General features: G+C 41.8%; 1 protein-coding gene across 2 annotated transcripts in view; it reads left to right on the top strand.

Moving 5' to 3' along the window:
• The window catches only part of SLX4IP (SLX4 interacting protein), a 182,366-nt gene that overhangs the window by 156,921 nt on the left and 8,689 nt on the right, over positions 1-16,756 (top strand). For both annotated transcript variants that reach the window (XM_060611968.3, XM_060611964.3), the window contains exon 6: positions 891-979. In XM_060611968.3, the coding sequence (XP_060467951.1) occupies positions 891-979 (89 nt within the window). The remainder of the gene's footprint in view (positions 1-890; positions 980-16,756) is intronic.

Below are 16,756 nucleotides of genomic sequence, written 5' to 3'. Positions count from 1 at the left end.
GCTCTGAGATTCCTGCAGCCCTCCCCCAACCCAGCACTTCTTGCTTTAAGAAGTTGTAATAATAGGGGCACCCGGGTGACTCAGTCAGCTGGGTGACCGACTTCAGCTCAGGTCATGATCTCACAATTTGTGAGTTCTGCCCTGCGTAGGGCTCTGTGCTGACAGCTCAGAGCCTGGAGCCTGCTTCAGATTCTGTGACTCCCTCTCCTCCTTGCACTCTGTCTCTCTCTCTCTCAAAAACAAATAAATGTTAGAAAAAAATAAAATAAAAGAAGTTGTAATAATAGAGTAATGTGACTGAGGTGTAATTATATCATCTTTGCTCTTGCATATTTTACTATTTCCTTATTATTATTCATATTAATGACACTTCTCCATTCATTGCCTGATTCAGATTGGGCATTTGCCCTCGAGTGTAGCGGACCCATCTAAGACCAGTTGACTAAAGAGATGATAAGTAAACTAATTAGTGAGAACATTGATGAGTCATGTTTTCAGATTTTATCCCATAGTCTTCCTCTTTCTGTATAATTCTGCACACTCGTTAGGAAACGTTGATCCTATTTCCCAAATGTGAGTTCTGGTCAGAAAACAGCAAACTGTCACAGAGGGAAGGCTGCAAGGGCCCTTCCCTGCCTGGGGGTTTCATGGGATATAATCTAATGGTCCAGGGGCTCAGGTGGACCTATCTGCAACCTCCTGGCTGCTCCCTAGAGCTCTGTGCTTGCCCTGCCCTCCTGATGGCAAATACTGAAAGGAGACGAGGAGAGAAGACATGTGTCTTATGTATATACATATTTTAGCTGTAACTTAAAAATCTGAGAACAAGCATTTCTGTGTTCAGAGATTTTTGATGCCTTTAGTAACTTGATTTTGTTCATTTTGTGCAGAGCTCCGTGTATTTCCTGACAGATTTGTGGTCTGTGTAAGTCAACTTTCATTCAGTAGTGATCTTATGGCAAGTCAGAATGAAGAACTGGTATGTACAAAAAAATTCTATAAATAAATTTGCTTAAAACTTACTGTAAAAATAGAAAAAAATATTGTCTTCTGTTATCCTTGGGCCATTCATTGAGCACCCAATGAATGTTTTAAGGGACCAAAAATGTCCTACCTCTTTTTGCATGATAATATTAACTGATGTGTTTTGTTTATTTTGTTTTGGTTTTTTTTTTTTTTATTCTTCCTGAAGTCCCCTTGAAAATTCAGTTTATCAGCCATATCTTTTAATATCATTTTTTTTGTATCAGTTTTAATGAGAAAGGAACATATCACAAAATCTGGGATGGTGCTTATGATAATGTTCAAATGAGATAAAGCAAGGTCTTTAAATGAAATGAAGGAAAATCCACATGTTTCCACTGGAAGCTTTCATTGGGGTCAGCGGCTTTGAATTTTATTCCATGGTGAATCACTGACATTTTCATGAGAATCATACTTTTCCCCAGTGTGTTAGTTTTCTCTCTCCTTTCTCAGGCTAAGTCTCAAGCTCCATCAGGTCCTGCCTGTTTCGTTTGTGTTTCATTGGAGTTCTCTCTTCAGATAAATAGATACAGAAAACTCCCCCTTCATGTTGTAACTTATAGCTGTGCCTTGTAAACTTAACATATGCCTTTGAGAGAGTCTCCTTGGAGGGTGTGTGTGAGTGTGTGTCATTGCAGCCACAGTCCATTCTCTCTGAACTTACCTCGGTGCAAATTTTTTTTTCATATTTTTGGATATATCACTTGAACTTTAACAAAGAAGAAAACAACTAGGAGACATGAAACCTGGACATGAAGTGTGACAGGATTATGATGCTTCTAAAATAATTTATGGGAATATTAGATTACCCCTTATGTTTATTATTTTTTAATCCATATGAAATGTGACATTTGGCCCACATGGTCTAAAACCAGCTTCTTACCTCATCTGAAATAAACAGATGGAGACTAGAAGGGTGAATTAGAGACCTAGGAAAAGTAAAGAGCAGAAATGCTTTTATTTGGAGATGAGCCTTTTGGAAAAACCAGTGGGACCCTTATTTCTTCATCTGTCAATTAAATGACATAAATGAAGCAAATTTGTTGAAGAGTATTAAAAGTGTATTCTTTGAGGTTTTTCCAGGATGTTAGAGTTATCTCAGTAAGTTAATAAATACAAAAATAGTAATGCTGTTGGCAAATTAATATAATATAACTTAACTGATTCTCAGAGCAGTGAAGAAATTGATCTTTGGTTTAAGAAAACAACAATTAACTGTACCAGGAAGTGTTATTGCTTCAGATGGAAAAAAGAAGAAATTAGATCTTATATGATATGTAATATTAATACGTAATATCTTAAATTATTAAGGGTGAATTAAAACATCTCAATACAAATGAAATGTTATCCTCCTTTGGGGCACCGGTATTTATACAGATCCTGATTTTGCTATAGCTGCTGTCAAATAAATCCTATAATCTGGAGGACTTCCTAAAGGTTAAGCATTTTCATTCTGAAAAGTTGACTAGTCTAGTCTGAGCCTTTTACACAAGCCAGTTCAATTTTCTTCTCTTCAGAATGTTCTGACGTTTAGTGATAACACTATCAGAGTTAACCAAAATGGCTTATAAAGAAAAGTACATTTATATCATGAGGATCGTTCATTGTTTTCAGTGACTCTCTTTAGATGTGGTCAGTCTCTGTCTCTTCAGCTGCTCTTTTCCCCACCTATGTGCCTTCACATACACGCTGTCCCAGCCACATAAGTGGGAGTCTGCTAACGCTCAGCAGCACTACACAGCTCCCTCCCTGGACATAGGCTCTGTGCTTCCCTTCTGGCTGGCCAGCTCACCTGCACCTTCCCTCCTAACAGGCCTCTCGTCCACCACTTCCTCAAGCTTGTTGCCCCCAGAAACAGTAAAATATCCAGGCCTGGAGAAGGACCCTCCTGCACACTGCCCATCGAGCTGACAACTTGGTCCCTCCACCACATGTGCCTTGGAGCTTTAGCCTCATTCATGTTTGATCTCTGAGGAGCCCACCTGTCTCAGCCATTTGAGGGTCAATAAACCATCCTTCCTTCCCAGAATTGCCTTCTGTCTGAGAGAAGGCGTGCGTAGTCCTTGATATATACTTCAAATGCCCAAAGCCAGTGATATCTGGCTCCTCTGTGAATATTCCTTGAACTTCCAGAAAGCTTTGGATTCTTTATCAGTTTACACTGATATTCGCCAAAGGGCAGGATCCATCTCATTTCTCTTGGTAATTATTCTCCAGGACTATTTGACTGGGAAGGCCTGGGAAATTGGCTTCCTAAATACTGTATTGGAGATACGTTTTTGTCAAGAAACAGCAGTTATTTTCCTCTAACTGTTCACTGAACTTAGTTCTCTATGGCCCCAGAAGTGATGGGGGAGTGAGCCAGTACCTGAGCAACAACCTGGGAACCTTGCTCGTGCTGTGAGTAGTAGATTCCTTTTCTTTCATCTTCCCCCCCCCCCCCCCGTTTTGGTTCCTCAGTGTCTGAATGACTGTTGGTTAGGTGATCCTGGGGGTGCCTATTCAGAACTGCTCTGCCAGGGGATTCTTTGATCCTGTACAGAAGCTGTACCCAGCTCCCCAGTTCTTAAAGGTAGCTACACAAAAGAACTGCTGATCCAGATCAAGCAGTACAAGGGGAGTAAGCCCTCTCCTTTGGGAGGCAGAACGAGTGCAACCATGCCACCCGCTAATAGCCTTCCCCCAGCACCAGGGAGGTCTGTTACCCTAATATCAACATCTCTCTCGCCCACCAAGGGGCACTGGTGCAGCGAGATGCTCCGTGTTGCAATAGTTCTGCACCAAGTGCCCACATGCCAGGGATGTGGGAATTGTGATGTGTACTTTGGGAAGAAGGGGCATTATTATGGGATGAGTCACTGTATTTTTCTTACTACAGTTTCTCATAAGAAATCTCGAGGTCCTTGTAGCCTCAGTTTTTGGCCTATTGCTAAGAATGGAGCGGGGAAGTTGTTCTGAGAGTTTTTACCTTTTGTTTTGTTTTGTTTTGTTTCATTTTCCTAGCAATATGAAAAACATAAAGTAAATTTTGGTTGCACTCAGTTATATCCCATTTCAACAATATTTTCTTTCATATTTACAAACCCAGGTCCCTGTGTAGAGGCTGTTTGTTTGTTTGTTTGTTTTTCCTTTTCCTCAAATGTAAAGCTCTGGGGCTTGGGGAAATTAAAAATTATTTATTATTTTTTCTATTTCTTTATTAGAGAAAATAGCCAATAATCACCAAAATAATTACTTTAGAAAATAATGACTTTATTGTGTAAGTAGAACTCTGTATGTATCTGGGACATTTCAGGGTCAGCACAAAGCTATTATCTCATAGAGCATTGGTTACAGGCACACTCACTCTCTGGAGATCTTTCCCATCTGTTCTTACCACCTCACTTTAACATAATTCGCTAAGTGCTGGCTCCATGCCAGGAAGTCTGCTAGGCACTAGGGAAACAAAGAAAAACTAAGAAAGTAGAGTTTGTAGTCTGCCTTCAAGGAGCTTCTAGTCTGCCAGATAGGGGGCACTGAGTTATCCTGGTGACCTAAAGATGTATCCTTTCTGCACTGGAATGGATCCTCTGCTATTCAGAAGAATGTCCAAAATTCTGAGTTACTTTCTTACTCTTAAACCTAAGCTATAAGTCTGTGATTCTTTTGGAAATTAACGATGGCATTTAGTATACCAGTGCTGCCCTTGAGTGTATATATAATCAAGATATTGGAGTTCTCTGCCTCATGCTTCACTGGGGTTGTGGCTGAGCTGTGACAAAAGCCATCAAGGTTCAGCAGTCATACCCAGTCACACACGCTAGGCCCTCGCTATAGCATCAGCTGGGTGGAAGGATCCCTGGCGTGTCCTGACGGGAGACACTATTTATGTACTAAATTGAACACTTAAGTCAAACTACTGTTTAATGTTAAAGAACTCTTCTGGTTTATGAGTATAAAATTGAAATGAGAACGAGTCTAAAGAAGTAATAAACTATGCTAGCCTGGGTTATTTTTAGCTTGACTGTCCTAATTGAACCTCTGTGGGCCTTAGCCCTCATCTCTCAGTCAAGGGGGGAGGATATCAAATTATCTCAGAAATCCTTTCTCACACTGAATTTCTGTCAGAGGAAGCAGATGAAAATACAGCTAAAGAAAAACAGTAATTTTGCACAAAAGAGAACTTCACTTGTAGATTTAAAAGCTGTGATAAAAAAAATGGGGGGAGAGTTATATTTTATCTTAGGAAAGATAAAAGAATACATAACGAAACATTTTAGGCCTTATGTTTTCAGAAGAAATAAAATACTTAACAAATTTGACTATGCATTAACTTTATGCCCTTATTGGCAGAATTAAGTTTTTATAAGGAAACTTTGCATAAGTATAAATCAGATCATTTGAGAAAAGAACCCTCCTTTTGTATCAAAAAATTAAATAAGTAGTGGGTGTTTCTTCTAGTTTTTTCATGATGTGTCATAAGCTTTTTAAGAATCCATTCTTCTCATCTTATTGTATTTCCTGAACAATGCTAGTGGTAAATTACTTAGAAGCCATTAACCAGACATTCCTGTAGCACTAGGAAAAGTTCCTTGAGGGGGAAGAGGTTGTTTCCATATTTCACATTTCCCACAGTGTTCTGAACTTAGTTTTTTACTTAATAACTGCTTACCAAAATTGTCCATGTTCATTGTATGAAAACCCTAGAATCCAAATATAAACAAAGAAAGTAAATATTATCCACAACTCCCAACCTAAAGACAGCCTCTGTTAATGACCTAGTCTGTATCCCTCCATACTTGATACTTGATAACTGAGGTCACTATGTACTTATTTTAGCTGAGACCCATTCATTTGTGAATTGTGTGTTTGTGTCCATTTTTCTATTGGTATTTTTGTATTTCACAGACTCCCAACTATATAAAAATTCCTTAAGTAGTAAGAAAAGTAACTTTTAGTGAGTTTATCATTTACCTTTTAATTATATGACACTGTTATGTGGTAGGTGTCTATGTCCTCAATTTTATGGTTTCCATAACAATTTCTGCCTTTGTGATCTTGCTGTTATGGTTTTCAAAGTTGGGCAGACATTTACTTATATTTCCTTGTATTTTTATGTGATTTGTTTTAATTTGTGATGTGAGGTAGTTTTTATTGTGTATATAGATCAGTATTGTGATAATTGGGGTTTTTAGGTTTAAGGGATGAACATGCTTAGTTGGCCTCTACTAATGGGGCCTCACTTTGGGGGTGCACAAAAGAAGGAGGCTTCTCCAGGGACCAGGCTCTCCTTTTGACCTATAGCAGCAGGACTTCTCCAATGCCCTTCATCTTGCCTTCTGCCCTCCCCTTTTCCAGTCACCTGTGGCCAGTGCTCAGAGCCAGAACATGATCTACAGATAGTTGAGGAACATATTGGGCCACACCCTCAACAGGGCCTACAGACGGGCCCCTTTGCTTGGATTGAGACAGAAACTATACAGAAGCCCTTACATGCCCACCCTTATATGGAATGTCTGAGTGAAAATGCTGGTGGTGGGGATGAGTTATTCTATTGGTTTGGTCTATCTAGAATAATTTTTCTCGACTGTGACACAATAATAAATTTTTCTCCAGTCAAATCATTTTTTTAAGATTATCCTTTGCTTATTATATGTTACAGTAAGCTGAGGTTTTATCGTCCTTTGCTAATAATAAAATTCTTTCCAATGATTAACCACCAGTTTTTGTGAATGAGATGGTTCATTCACCCCTGTCTCCAGCACCCCTAAGGAAACTGCCCTCTGCTGAATTAGAATAAGATAGGCCAGATGAGCTGGAGTAGGACATATCTAAGTTAGACTAGCTGGATAGAATAAGTTATGATGGGATGTCTCTCAGCCCTCTCATCCTTTGTGCTTGTTCCCCACAAAGTACCTTTCCTGTGCACAGACCCAGGGAATGAAACAAGTAGAAAAGAGATCACACTTGAAATTAAAAGGCCTAGCTTTGGCCACTGCCTCTCTCCTCACTCCCTGGATTACCTTGGACAAATCATTTGGCCTCTCGGAGTGTTGGGCTCCTGACTTCTTGAGCAGAGGTAAAAGTGATGCCTACTATACAAGCCTTCCCAAGTTTTACTAAGGATCAAGTGAGATAGTGAGTATAAAAATGTCTTCTCAAGTACTTATGCAGTATTAATTATATTATCAAAGTACTTATGCAGTATTAATTATATTATCAAAGTACTTATGCAGTATTAATTATATTATCATTTCCATTCTTCCCCGAAAAGTAGTTAATGTAAATGTCATTAACACCAGATTAGTAGATTGTTATATATCTTACCCTGCCTGCTAGAAATGGTAATATCCATCTGCACGTAGTATTTTGCCAAGAAGCTCAGCACTCTCATTTTTTATTTGTCTCCACTTGACAGCCCAGCTTCATTTTGCAGCTATAAAAACAAGTACCAAAAAGTTAACTTATAAACCCTCATTTAGCCAGCAAGTCAGTGATGAAAGAGGGGTACAATAAGAGTGTAAACCAGTGACCTTCGGTAGGAGCTCTGTGAACCAACATCCAGATTAGGAGGAGGGGTGGGGACCACCAGCTAGAACACCTTTCATTTCCAGTAGCTGCCAGTAGACTCACAAGGAGATACAGCTTTGGAGGAAGGACCCACTCACTTCTCCGAGGTACACAGGAATTGGGAGTCCACAGACTTCTCAGGCCCAAATTCCGAAAAGCTCACATGTTCATCTGAACACCCACAGTGATCACACAGAGTTTGATGTGCAAGTGGATTGTGTTTAGAAAGTTCATTTAGTTAGCAGATGATTTAGAATTCAGTACACATTTTCCCAAGGAACCCATGTCATAAATGGGGTGAGGTTCCCAGACTCGTTCACAGAAGCTGTTACTGTCATGAGATGGGAGTCTTGGAAAGGGGGTCTTGCTGTCTGTTCAAGAGCAATGGGAAGAGCTCTTCCTTGTACGTCCCTGGGCAGAGGGCCAACTCTGAGCAGAAGTTTGAAATAAGGCAGTCATCTGTGATGGCTTCTCTCTGGCTCTTCTGCCTCTTTCCCACTGGCCACCAGGGCTACTGTGGGCTGTCTTCTGGCCAGCCCTGCCACCTACACGGCTGGATACACACTTACCCACCTCCCTCCTTACCCATCCTCTCCAGCCCCACACACTCACCCATGGGAGATGTTAGTTAGGGAAGACAATCATCACCCTGAATAAAGGGCTAGCAACCTTCCTGCCAGGTGTTGGCATTTTTCAACCACAGATCTCTGTGTGAGGAGGTGTTTTTGAATTAGGAGACCCCCCAAAGGTGGGGTATCTCTGCCTGAGGTAGTTCCCATTAAGTTTCCATTTTTCACAGATATTTCCCTTCTGCTTTTACACTGGACACTATTAACCTGTGATTCATGAATTCCCTGAAATTAAAAAAAAAGTTGTGTGTGTGTGTGTGTTTTAATGTTTTTCTAGTCAAAGTTAAATAGCTTTCATTCATTTCTCAGAGTGGTCAATGATCCCCACCCCACCCCCGTCCATCATGAAGAAGCACAGGTCCCAAACCTACAAATTCTTTAAAGTCTCCAAGTTTCATTATGCTTATAAGGCACCAGAGACTCAACAGTGGGGCCTAGGGGGGCGTTCAGGATTTATTTTTAGGTTTGTGAGGGTTAGGTGAATGTAAACTGGAAAATCCCTATGAAATGTGTACTTCCTGCAAAAGAACTTCCTTGATTTTTTTCACTGATTTCATTTTCAGGTTAACATTCTTTGCAACTATTTATTGGTACTTCCCTAGATCTACACAAGACAGTTTCATAGTCATCAATTCAGAATCAAAGAAAACTTCAAAATTTTTATTTAAAAACAAAACAAAACTAGAGTGTTTGCTGCTGACTCAGGGGGCAGTGGCTGCAGCAAGCCCATGTCTCCACTCTCCCTTAGAGACCTGTCCTTTCCCAGGAAGGCAGAGAAGTGGAGGGCTCAGAAGAGGGACTTGGGTGCAGAGAAACAGAATGAAGCGAAACACTTGTCCCTCACTGTAGGAATTGGACAGATGACTTAGCCTCATAAGGCATCAGTTTCCTCATCTCTGAAATGGGGAAGGTCACGTCCGCATCTTGGGCATCTCACGAGGACTCACTTGTGCCGGTCCCTATATTGAGTGCTTTGCCAGTGGTGTCTCAATACAGGCGCCTTCCATCCTTAGCATCTTCAGAGAAAACGACGTGACTTCACAGTGGAATTCATGAGATACCCCTTCCATTTGACCTCTTAGCCTGAGTTCCTTTGAGTCAATATGTATATATATGTCTCTCTACATTCTTTTAATTGTTCGCTACTACTCTCTCCACCTGTTTTACCCTTTTTACTTCCATAACTGATTAATTACCAAATAATTTAAGAAAATATTAGAAGTGAAATTTGGGAAAGAGAGACCTCTTCCTCATTTTAAGATGTGTGGCTTCTGTATGATCATGGTGCATCGTGGTCTAAGATTGTGGTCACTGTCAGAATTCATGCTGTGCTGGGCTGCTTTTCTGCAAGTGACTCAACCTTCCCTGGCATGTCACATTTCAGAATGCTTATGCTCCTAAAAATGGTTGGACATCGCACTAAAGTTTAAGAATAACTTTTCTTGGGGCACCTGACTGGCTCAGTCAGTGGAGCGTGCAACTCTTGATCTCGGGGTTGTGGGTTCAAGCCCCATGTTGGATGTAGAGATTAAAAAAATAAAATCTTAAAAAAAAAGGCATAACTTTTCTTTTTGCCTTACAAAAAAGCCTTGAAGAATTGAAAGTGGCCTAGGTTTATACTGTAATGTTTTATTTGCCTCCCAAATAAGTTGACAATATATTACTTTCACACCGCTTTTATTGTTTGGGAAAGACTTATTGTTTGCAGAGAGCTGTCACATACAATAACTTATTCAATGTAACAAACCTGAGAAGAGATTGTATCAGTCTTGAACCTTTTAGTTTTCAAGTGACAGGAAGGCCAACTCGAAATGGCTTAGCAAAAAAAGGAAGGTTTTTGGCTCATGTGCCTGAAAAGTCCAGACTTCAGGTATGGCTTGCTGATCAGAGGCACAAAGAATATCATCAGGACTGTTTCTCCCATCTTCTGGCTCTGTCTTCCACAGTGTTGGCTTCATTCTTAGCCAGTATGTGGTGGTTGGCTCTGGTACCTGCAGGTCCATGGGAATAGAGAGCAGGGTTCTTCCCAGGGCTCCTTCAACTCATGTATGTCTTTGAGGTTCATGAATCCAGTACTTTGCTTGGCCTGGATGGGATCACAGGCCCACCTCTGGAGCCTGGTGTGGAGACAGGGCCTCCTGAAAATGCATGGACATTGGACGGAGACTAGAGACAAAATCTGAATATTGTTTCCAGAAAATGAATGAGAGTCCACTGTAGAGATATTATTATCATTCCTCTTTTCTAGACAAGGAAGCTGATGTTCAGGGAGGTAGCTTGTCCAGATCTTACTTCAGAGAAGAAACTGAGAGGGGGTTAGACCCAAGGACTTCCGACTTAGCATCCTGTACTCTTTCTACAACTCCCATCTTTGACTGTGATGGCAGAGGAACCACTGGGCACAGTGGAAAGAGCACTGCACAGAGGGCCAAGCCTTCTCGACACACTTCTGCCCCTAGCTAAATGTGTGGGCTTAGACACGTAGTCTCTTGGGTCTCATTCTTCTTGTCTGTCAAATAGGAACGATACCTGCCTGCCAAATAACTCAGTAGATGTAGGGGAAAGGACTTTAATCGTGTAAGTTCTTTAAAAATGCAAAGCATCCTTGCCTTCTCAAAATCTATTTATGTTCTCTGTAGGTACCAGGTTTTCTTTTACAGGAATGTCAAGAAAATGTGCTTAGAACTTCCCACTTTCTAAAGTGTGCTTCACACACCTTATTGCACTTAAATTTCCCAAACAGTCCTGAAGGACAGATGAGAAACCCACCATCGGGGAGTTGAGAGATGGGCCCTGGGACAAGCAACCAATGAATGCCAGACATTGGCTTCCATCCCTGCTCGCTGTGCTCCCTGCCTCATCCCAGGAGGGCTAACCTGTTTTGATCAACTCTGGGTATATGTGATCATGAAGAATTCAGACACAGTAACATTTTGAATGTGACCTAAGACTATGTATTCTTTTTTTAATTTTTTTTTAAATGCTTATTTATTTTTGAGAGAGAGACAGTGTGAGCAGGGGAAGGACAGAGAGAGAGGGGGATACAGAATCCAAAACAGGTTCCAGGCTCTGAGCTGTCAGCACAGAGCCCATTGCAGGGCTCAAACCCACGGAAGGACCATGAGATCATGACATGAGCCAACGTCGGACGCCCAACCCACTGAGCCACCCAGACGCCCTTTAAGACTGGGTGTATTCTAATATTTTATTATGAGTTACCTGCTTAAAAAAAATTTTTTTTAATGTTTGTTTATTTTTTGAGAGAGAGAGAGAGCATGAGCAGTGAAGGGGCAGAAAGAGACGGAGACACAGAATCCTAAGCAGGCTCCAGGCTCTGAGCTGTCAACACAGAGCCCACCACGGAGCTCAAACTCACGAGCTGTGAGATCATGACCTGAGCCGAAGTCGGACACTCAATCGACTGAGCCACCCAGGCGCCCCAAGTTACCTGCTTTTAAAATATTCTGGTTGAGTTATTAATTATTTTCATTTAGGGGTGAATAAAATAGCATCAGAGGAAACTCATGTACATAACCATAAGAAAAGAGATCTCAAGAGATAAATGACTGAAAGCACCACATTACCGTGTTAAGTACTGCTGTGAGAAAGACCTTAATGGCTCTGAAAAGTTTCTTTTCCTGCCTTCTCCCTTTATTGCCTTCATATCCAGCAGGGTGTTCTGTAGTCCTGAAAACAAGATTTTGGTGGGAGAGCTCCTGTCTGTCATCCCTTCTAAGCGTGGCTGTGAGGTGTGCTGGGAACACCACACCAGGGGCCACACTGGACTGCTGTACACCCACAGGGCTCTTTGACCTGCAGTCAGGTATCATGTCCCCAGGGACCTTCCCCTACAGTTCCAACCTAGACTAATACTGATGTCCCAGGGCCTCAGGGCTGGTGCTTGAAAGCTGAAGCAAGGTTTTCCTGACAGAAGCCCCATTTATCAGATGAGAAGGGGCATTGCCATCTGTGCTGTTTGTTCATGTTGAATGAGGTCCCTGGAGTGTGGGAGTAGCAGTGTTACTTGCCTCATCAAGCTCTTCTGAGGTGACATTGATGCATATATGCAAAGCTTCTGAAACACCCAGCTGAAACTTGGCACACGGTAGCTCATCACATCCTCCAAATATGCCCAGAATCGTCAGCAATGCACCCTCCATTAACCAACCCCCCAATCCAGGCACTACCCCATTTCAGCGTTCCCCCTTACTGCAGAGCCCTTCTAAAGTGCCCAGCCCTGCATGGCCCGGTACTATAGCCACTGGCCACATCTGGACATTGAGCATTAGAAATGTGGCGAGTCAGAAATGATGTCCTGTAAATGTCAGATGCATACCAGATTCCAGACTTAGTATAAAAATATAAAATGCCTCAATATTTTTATATTACATGCTGTAATAATAACATATATTGAGCAAAATAGTATATATTATTGAAATCTCATTTTACCAGTTTTCTTTTTACCTTTTTGTGGTCCATAGAAACTTTAAAGTCACCTACAGACCATTACATTCCTACTGGAGACTTCCGGTTTCCACTATGTCTCCACTTTGCTATTGAACCCATCCATCCCAAATAGTCTTGGGCCCTAGCACTTCACCAAAAACACCCTTGTCAAGTCACCTTCTATTGGTTAATTGTCACTCCTAACCGCGCGGCATATTTGTGGAAGTGCTGTCGCTTTCAGTGAAGCACTTTATTCTCTTGCCTCCAGGGACATCATGTTACCTTGATTTTTCTGTTTCTCCACTGATGATTCCCTCATGGACTCCTTTCCTTAATCCTCCTCCTCATCTTCTTTTTTCTTATCCAAACTCACTCCCCAGTGGACTTCATCCTCACTGAAGACTTTATGTACCATCTTCGTGGACTTCCCAGCTTTGTGTCTGCAGCCCAGACCTCTCTCTTCCTGAACCGGTATCTTAACTTCCTGCTCAGCATCTCTGTTTGGATACCCAGGAGGACTGTTCAAGTTTACATTATCTAAAATTGATTTCTTGGTTCCACATCCCCAAGCCTGCCCCTCCCCCAGTACTTCCTGTGTTGGTAAAGGCTAATTTCCTTCATCCACTTATTTAAACCACAAATCTTGGAGTCATTCTTGACTTTTCTTCTGACTAACTATATCCAGTCCGTTGACATATTCTGTTGGGTCTTCCTTCAAATTATATTTCCAGTCTAACCATTTCTTACCATCACCAGCCTCCTGAAAGACCCCCTCCTCTCTGAGTGGACTTTTGTAGTAGTCTAATCACTGATCTCTCTGAGCCCATCTGCCCCTCAGCTGCTCCCAGAGTGATCCTTTTAAAATGCCAAGTCCATTTTCTTCCTAGAAACTTCCAATGGCACATCATCTTCCTTAGAATAAAATGTGCCATCCTTATAAAAGCCATATGTGATTTGCCCCTCTCACACACCACCACCAATGCGCACACACACACACACACACCAGTTACCTGCCCTCCAGCCCCTTCCTCTGGTTTACTGCCCTGTTTCTCCTCTCCCTCCAAGCATGCTCTGTCTTCCTTGGTGTTCATGCTTCTCCCTGCTTATGCACACTATGTTCTCGTGGCTCATCCTCCACTCATCTCTGGGTAAAGCTCACCTTCTTACCTTCCCTCACCAACGTGCCTAATAAAGACTTTGGAGGTTTGTATTCCCTCATAACATCATAACCTTTTGACATATCATATGTGTATTTGTTTCTTGTCTTCCCCATGGAATGGAGGCTCTGTGAGAACAGGGATGTTTTCTGTGAGTCCTCATATTTTTCCACAAGGGCCTCAAAACAGTGTTTGATACAGAGTTCAGTGTTGTCTGATTGGATGATTCTGCCAGACTCTGCTCAGTTACCACGTCCATCCATGCCCCTGTAGAGTAGGCATCAGAATCGCTTGGGAGATTGCCTAAAATGCATATATGCCTTGACTCCAGCCTGTGGAGATCCAAATGCAGTAGATTCTGGGGTAGAACCCTGAACATTTTTTGACAAGCTTCCCAGGTAATTTTGATGCCTGAGGTAATTGGACCAGACTGCCAAGCACTGCCTCAGTGTACCACTTTTCATTTGTTTATCTGCTGCTCTGCTCTGTCGAGAATTATTTCATGTGTGTCAGCAGTGTTTGAATCACCTGGGAACCTAAATATAGGTCCTATAGCCCCACCCTAGATCTGGTAAATCAGAACTTCCAGGGGTGGGTCTTGGGAATCTATATTTTTTGAAAAGCTCCCTTGGTGCCAGTCTTCCCAATAGCCTTTGGGAGCCTCAGCTGTGTTTTACAGACTCCTTGAGGAGGTTATAAACTCAAGAGCAGGTGTTTCTTACATCTTTTTAGGCCAACTTCTCTCCTCATCCCTCATTAATCCAACAGTGTTCTATTCAGAAGTGATATTCAGTAAGTCACTATGGAGTGAACACTTTGGTTTATCCACAATTTCAATTTACCTTTGTAACTTGTACATCAACCAGTATTCCTGACTACATTTCAGTCCAGCCCATTCTCTGATTAGAGGCAGGAAACATATCTTAGCTGCCTTGCTAATTCTGGTAGGGACTCTTTGCAGTCTTTTTGTCCAGAAATTTAAAATGTGTTTCCCAGGTCAGACCAGACAGCACTGAGGTAACATCACCCATTTTCATACTTAAACACTCACCTGTTCAACCTTCCTTTTGGGCCTGTACTGGAGCGCACATGCTTTGGCTGTCCTCAGCCTCAGGGTGCATCCAGTAGACTGCAGAGCATCCCTGGGGATGGCAACAAGACCCGACCTCTTGCTCTGGAAGCCTGCCTGGGCTGCTTAGTCTCTTGAGGAAAAGTATCCCCCTGCATTAGACTCCCTGTGGGGCCTATGGCCCTGTCCTACTTCTGTGTGGTTTTGTCCTGGTTTTTGTCCTAGACACCTCTTTACAGATGGAAAGTTTATAACTAAAAGTGTTAACCAAAAATTAATAAATGGGTGGGGAGTGGATGGGGCAGCTGATAATATATGCAGAATTTTATTCCTTGGCTAGACTCAGAGCTAGCCTCTAGGTTAAGAAGAATCACTGATGAAGGCCCAAAGAAAGCCCCTTGGTTAACCTGTTTCTTAAATATCCAAGTCCCCACAGAGTGTGTACTCTGGACTTTGGATGGCCAACTAGTAACCTTTTTTAATATATTGACTTTGTGTGTGTTCTTTGCGGAAGATGTCAGGGTCATTATTCAAGGCAGAATATAAAAAGGAGTCGTGTCATTTAGGTAAGCCCAAGAAGCACTTCCCAGCACACACTGTCTGTACCTTAGAATTTTGCCTCTGGATAAGCCACAATTGCATTTTGATGCCAGATGTGAGAAGCCATTAGTAATCAGGACAACTCCCTTGGGAAATTTTGTTCCCAGTCCCTGTTCCAGAGGATCACTGTTTCCTCTGGAATATTTGTTTGAGGGGCTCTGCAGGCTGCGATTTAGTGACAAAGGGGAATGAATTGACCTTAGAAAAATAAGAATGAAAGATTTCTAATGAGGTCTGACAGTTCAAGGACTGAAGACTGAAGAAGGAGTCTAAGCTTTTTTTATTTTCCTGCCCACCCAGTCTTCATACAAATGTAAATATGCCTCCTTCAACAAATTGCCAAATGTGGTTTTAATTTGTAAGCAGGAGACCCTGACTTGCCTTTTTCTTTTCTTTTTCTCTCTCTCTCTTTTTTTTTAAAATGAAGTCACAGGTTTTGCACTTTTTGAACTGGACTTTTCCTTCTGTCACTGCATTGCATTTTCTGTTGTCCTTTTCCTTCCAAGGACATTTTCCCTATTGTTTGTGATCAGAGGAATTTGGGATGAGAGTCAATTGTCATGTCTCTTAAAGAAGTTTTTGAAGTTCCCATAGGAAATGCATAGTGCTTTTTAAACTTAGTTTAAAAAATAAATAAATAAATAAAGGCAGAGATTGAATCTAGTGTGAGATTTGAAGTGTCACCATCACGGCATCATACTTTATGTGGTCGACGCAGTATCCATTGTTGTTATTTATGACCCTGTCTGCCTTCCATTGTGGACTTCTTCAAGCCTTGGGGAATTTACATCATTCCTAATAGCAAAAGGCTTTCTGGTTCCCACAGAGCTGTTCAAAGCCTGACTCATGCTCCTTATGTTAATTGTTCAGCTCTGAAAATACAGCACTTACAGGGTGTGGTCGTAAGGGGAAAATCTACTGTACTTATAGGGCATGTTTAGAAGTGTTTCACACATAAATCTCAGTCTCTCTCCCTCTCTCTTCCTCTCCCTCTCATTTAACTTTACTGTAGCTCTGTCTGGTCAACTAGTGAGTCTTAGGGGGAGAAAGGGAGAAGCATCAAAATGCAGTATAGTCCAATAAAACCTATGGTATTCTGTTTACTAACTCTTAAAACTGATTTAGGTTATACCTGGATATGACTATGAGTGACATTGACCCAGGTCTGAAACCATAGGCGGGATTGGGGGGAGCTAAAGGTTCGTGCTCAGTGGTACCCTGTACCAGTGATTGGGCAAAGGTCATAGCATCAGCCTGTGGGGCATCCAGGTATACTGATGGCT

This window comes from Panthera onca, chromosome A3, assembly GCF_046562875.1.
Source record: "Panthera onca isolate mPanOnc1 chromosome A3, mPanOnc1 haplotype 2, whole genome shotgun sequence".
Taxonomy (NCBI): domain Eukaryota; kingdom Metazoa; phylum Chordata; class Mammalia; order Carnivora; family Felidae; genus Panthera; species Panthera onca.
This window is presented reverse-complemented; position numbering and strand designations above follow the sequence as displayed.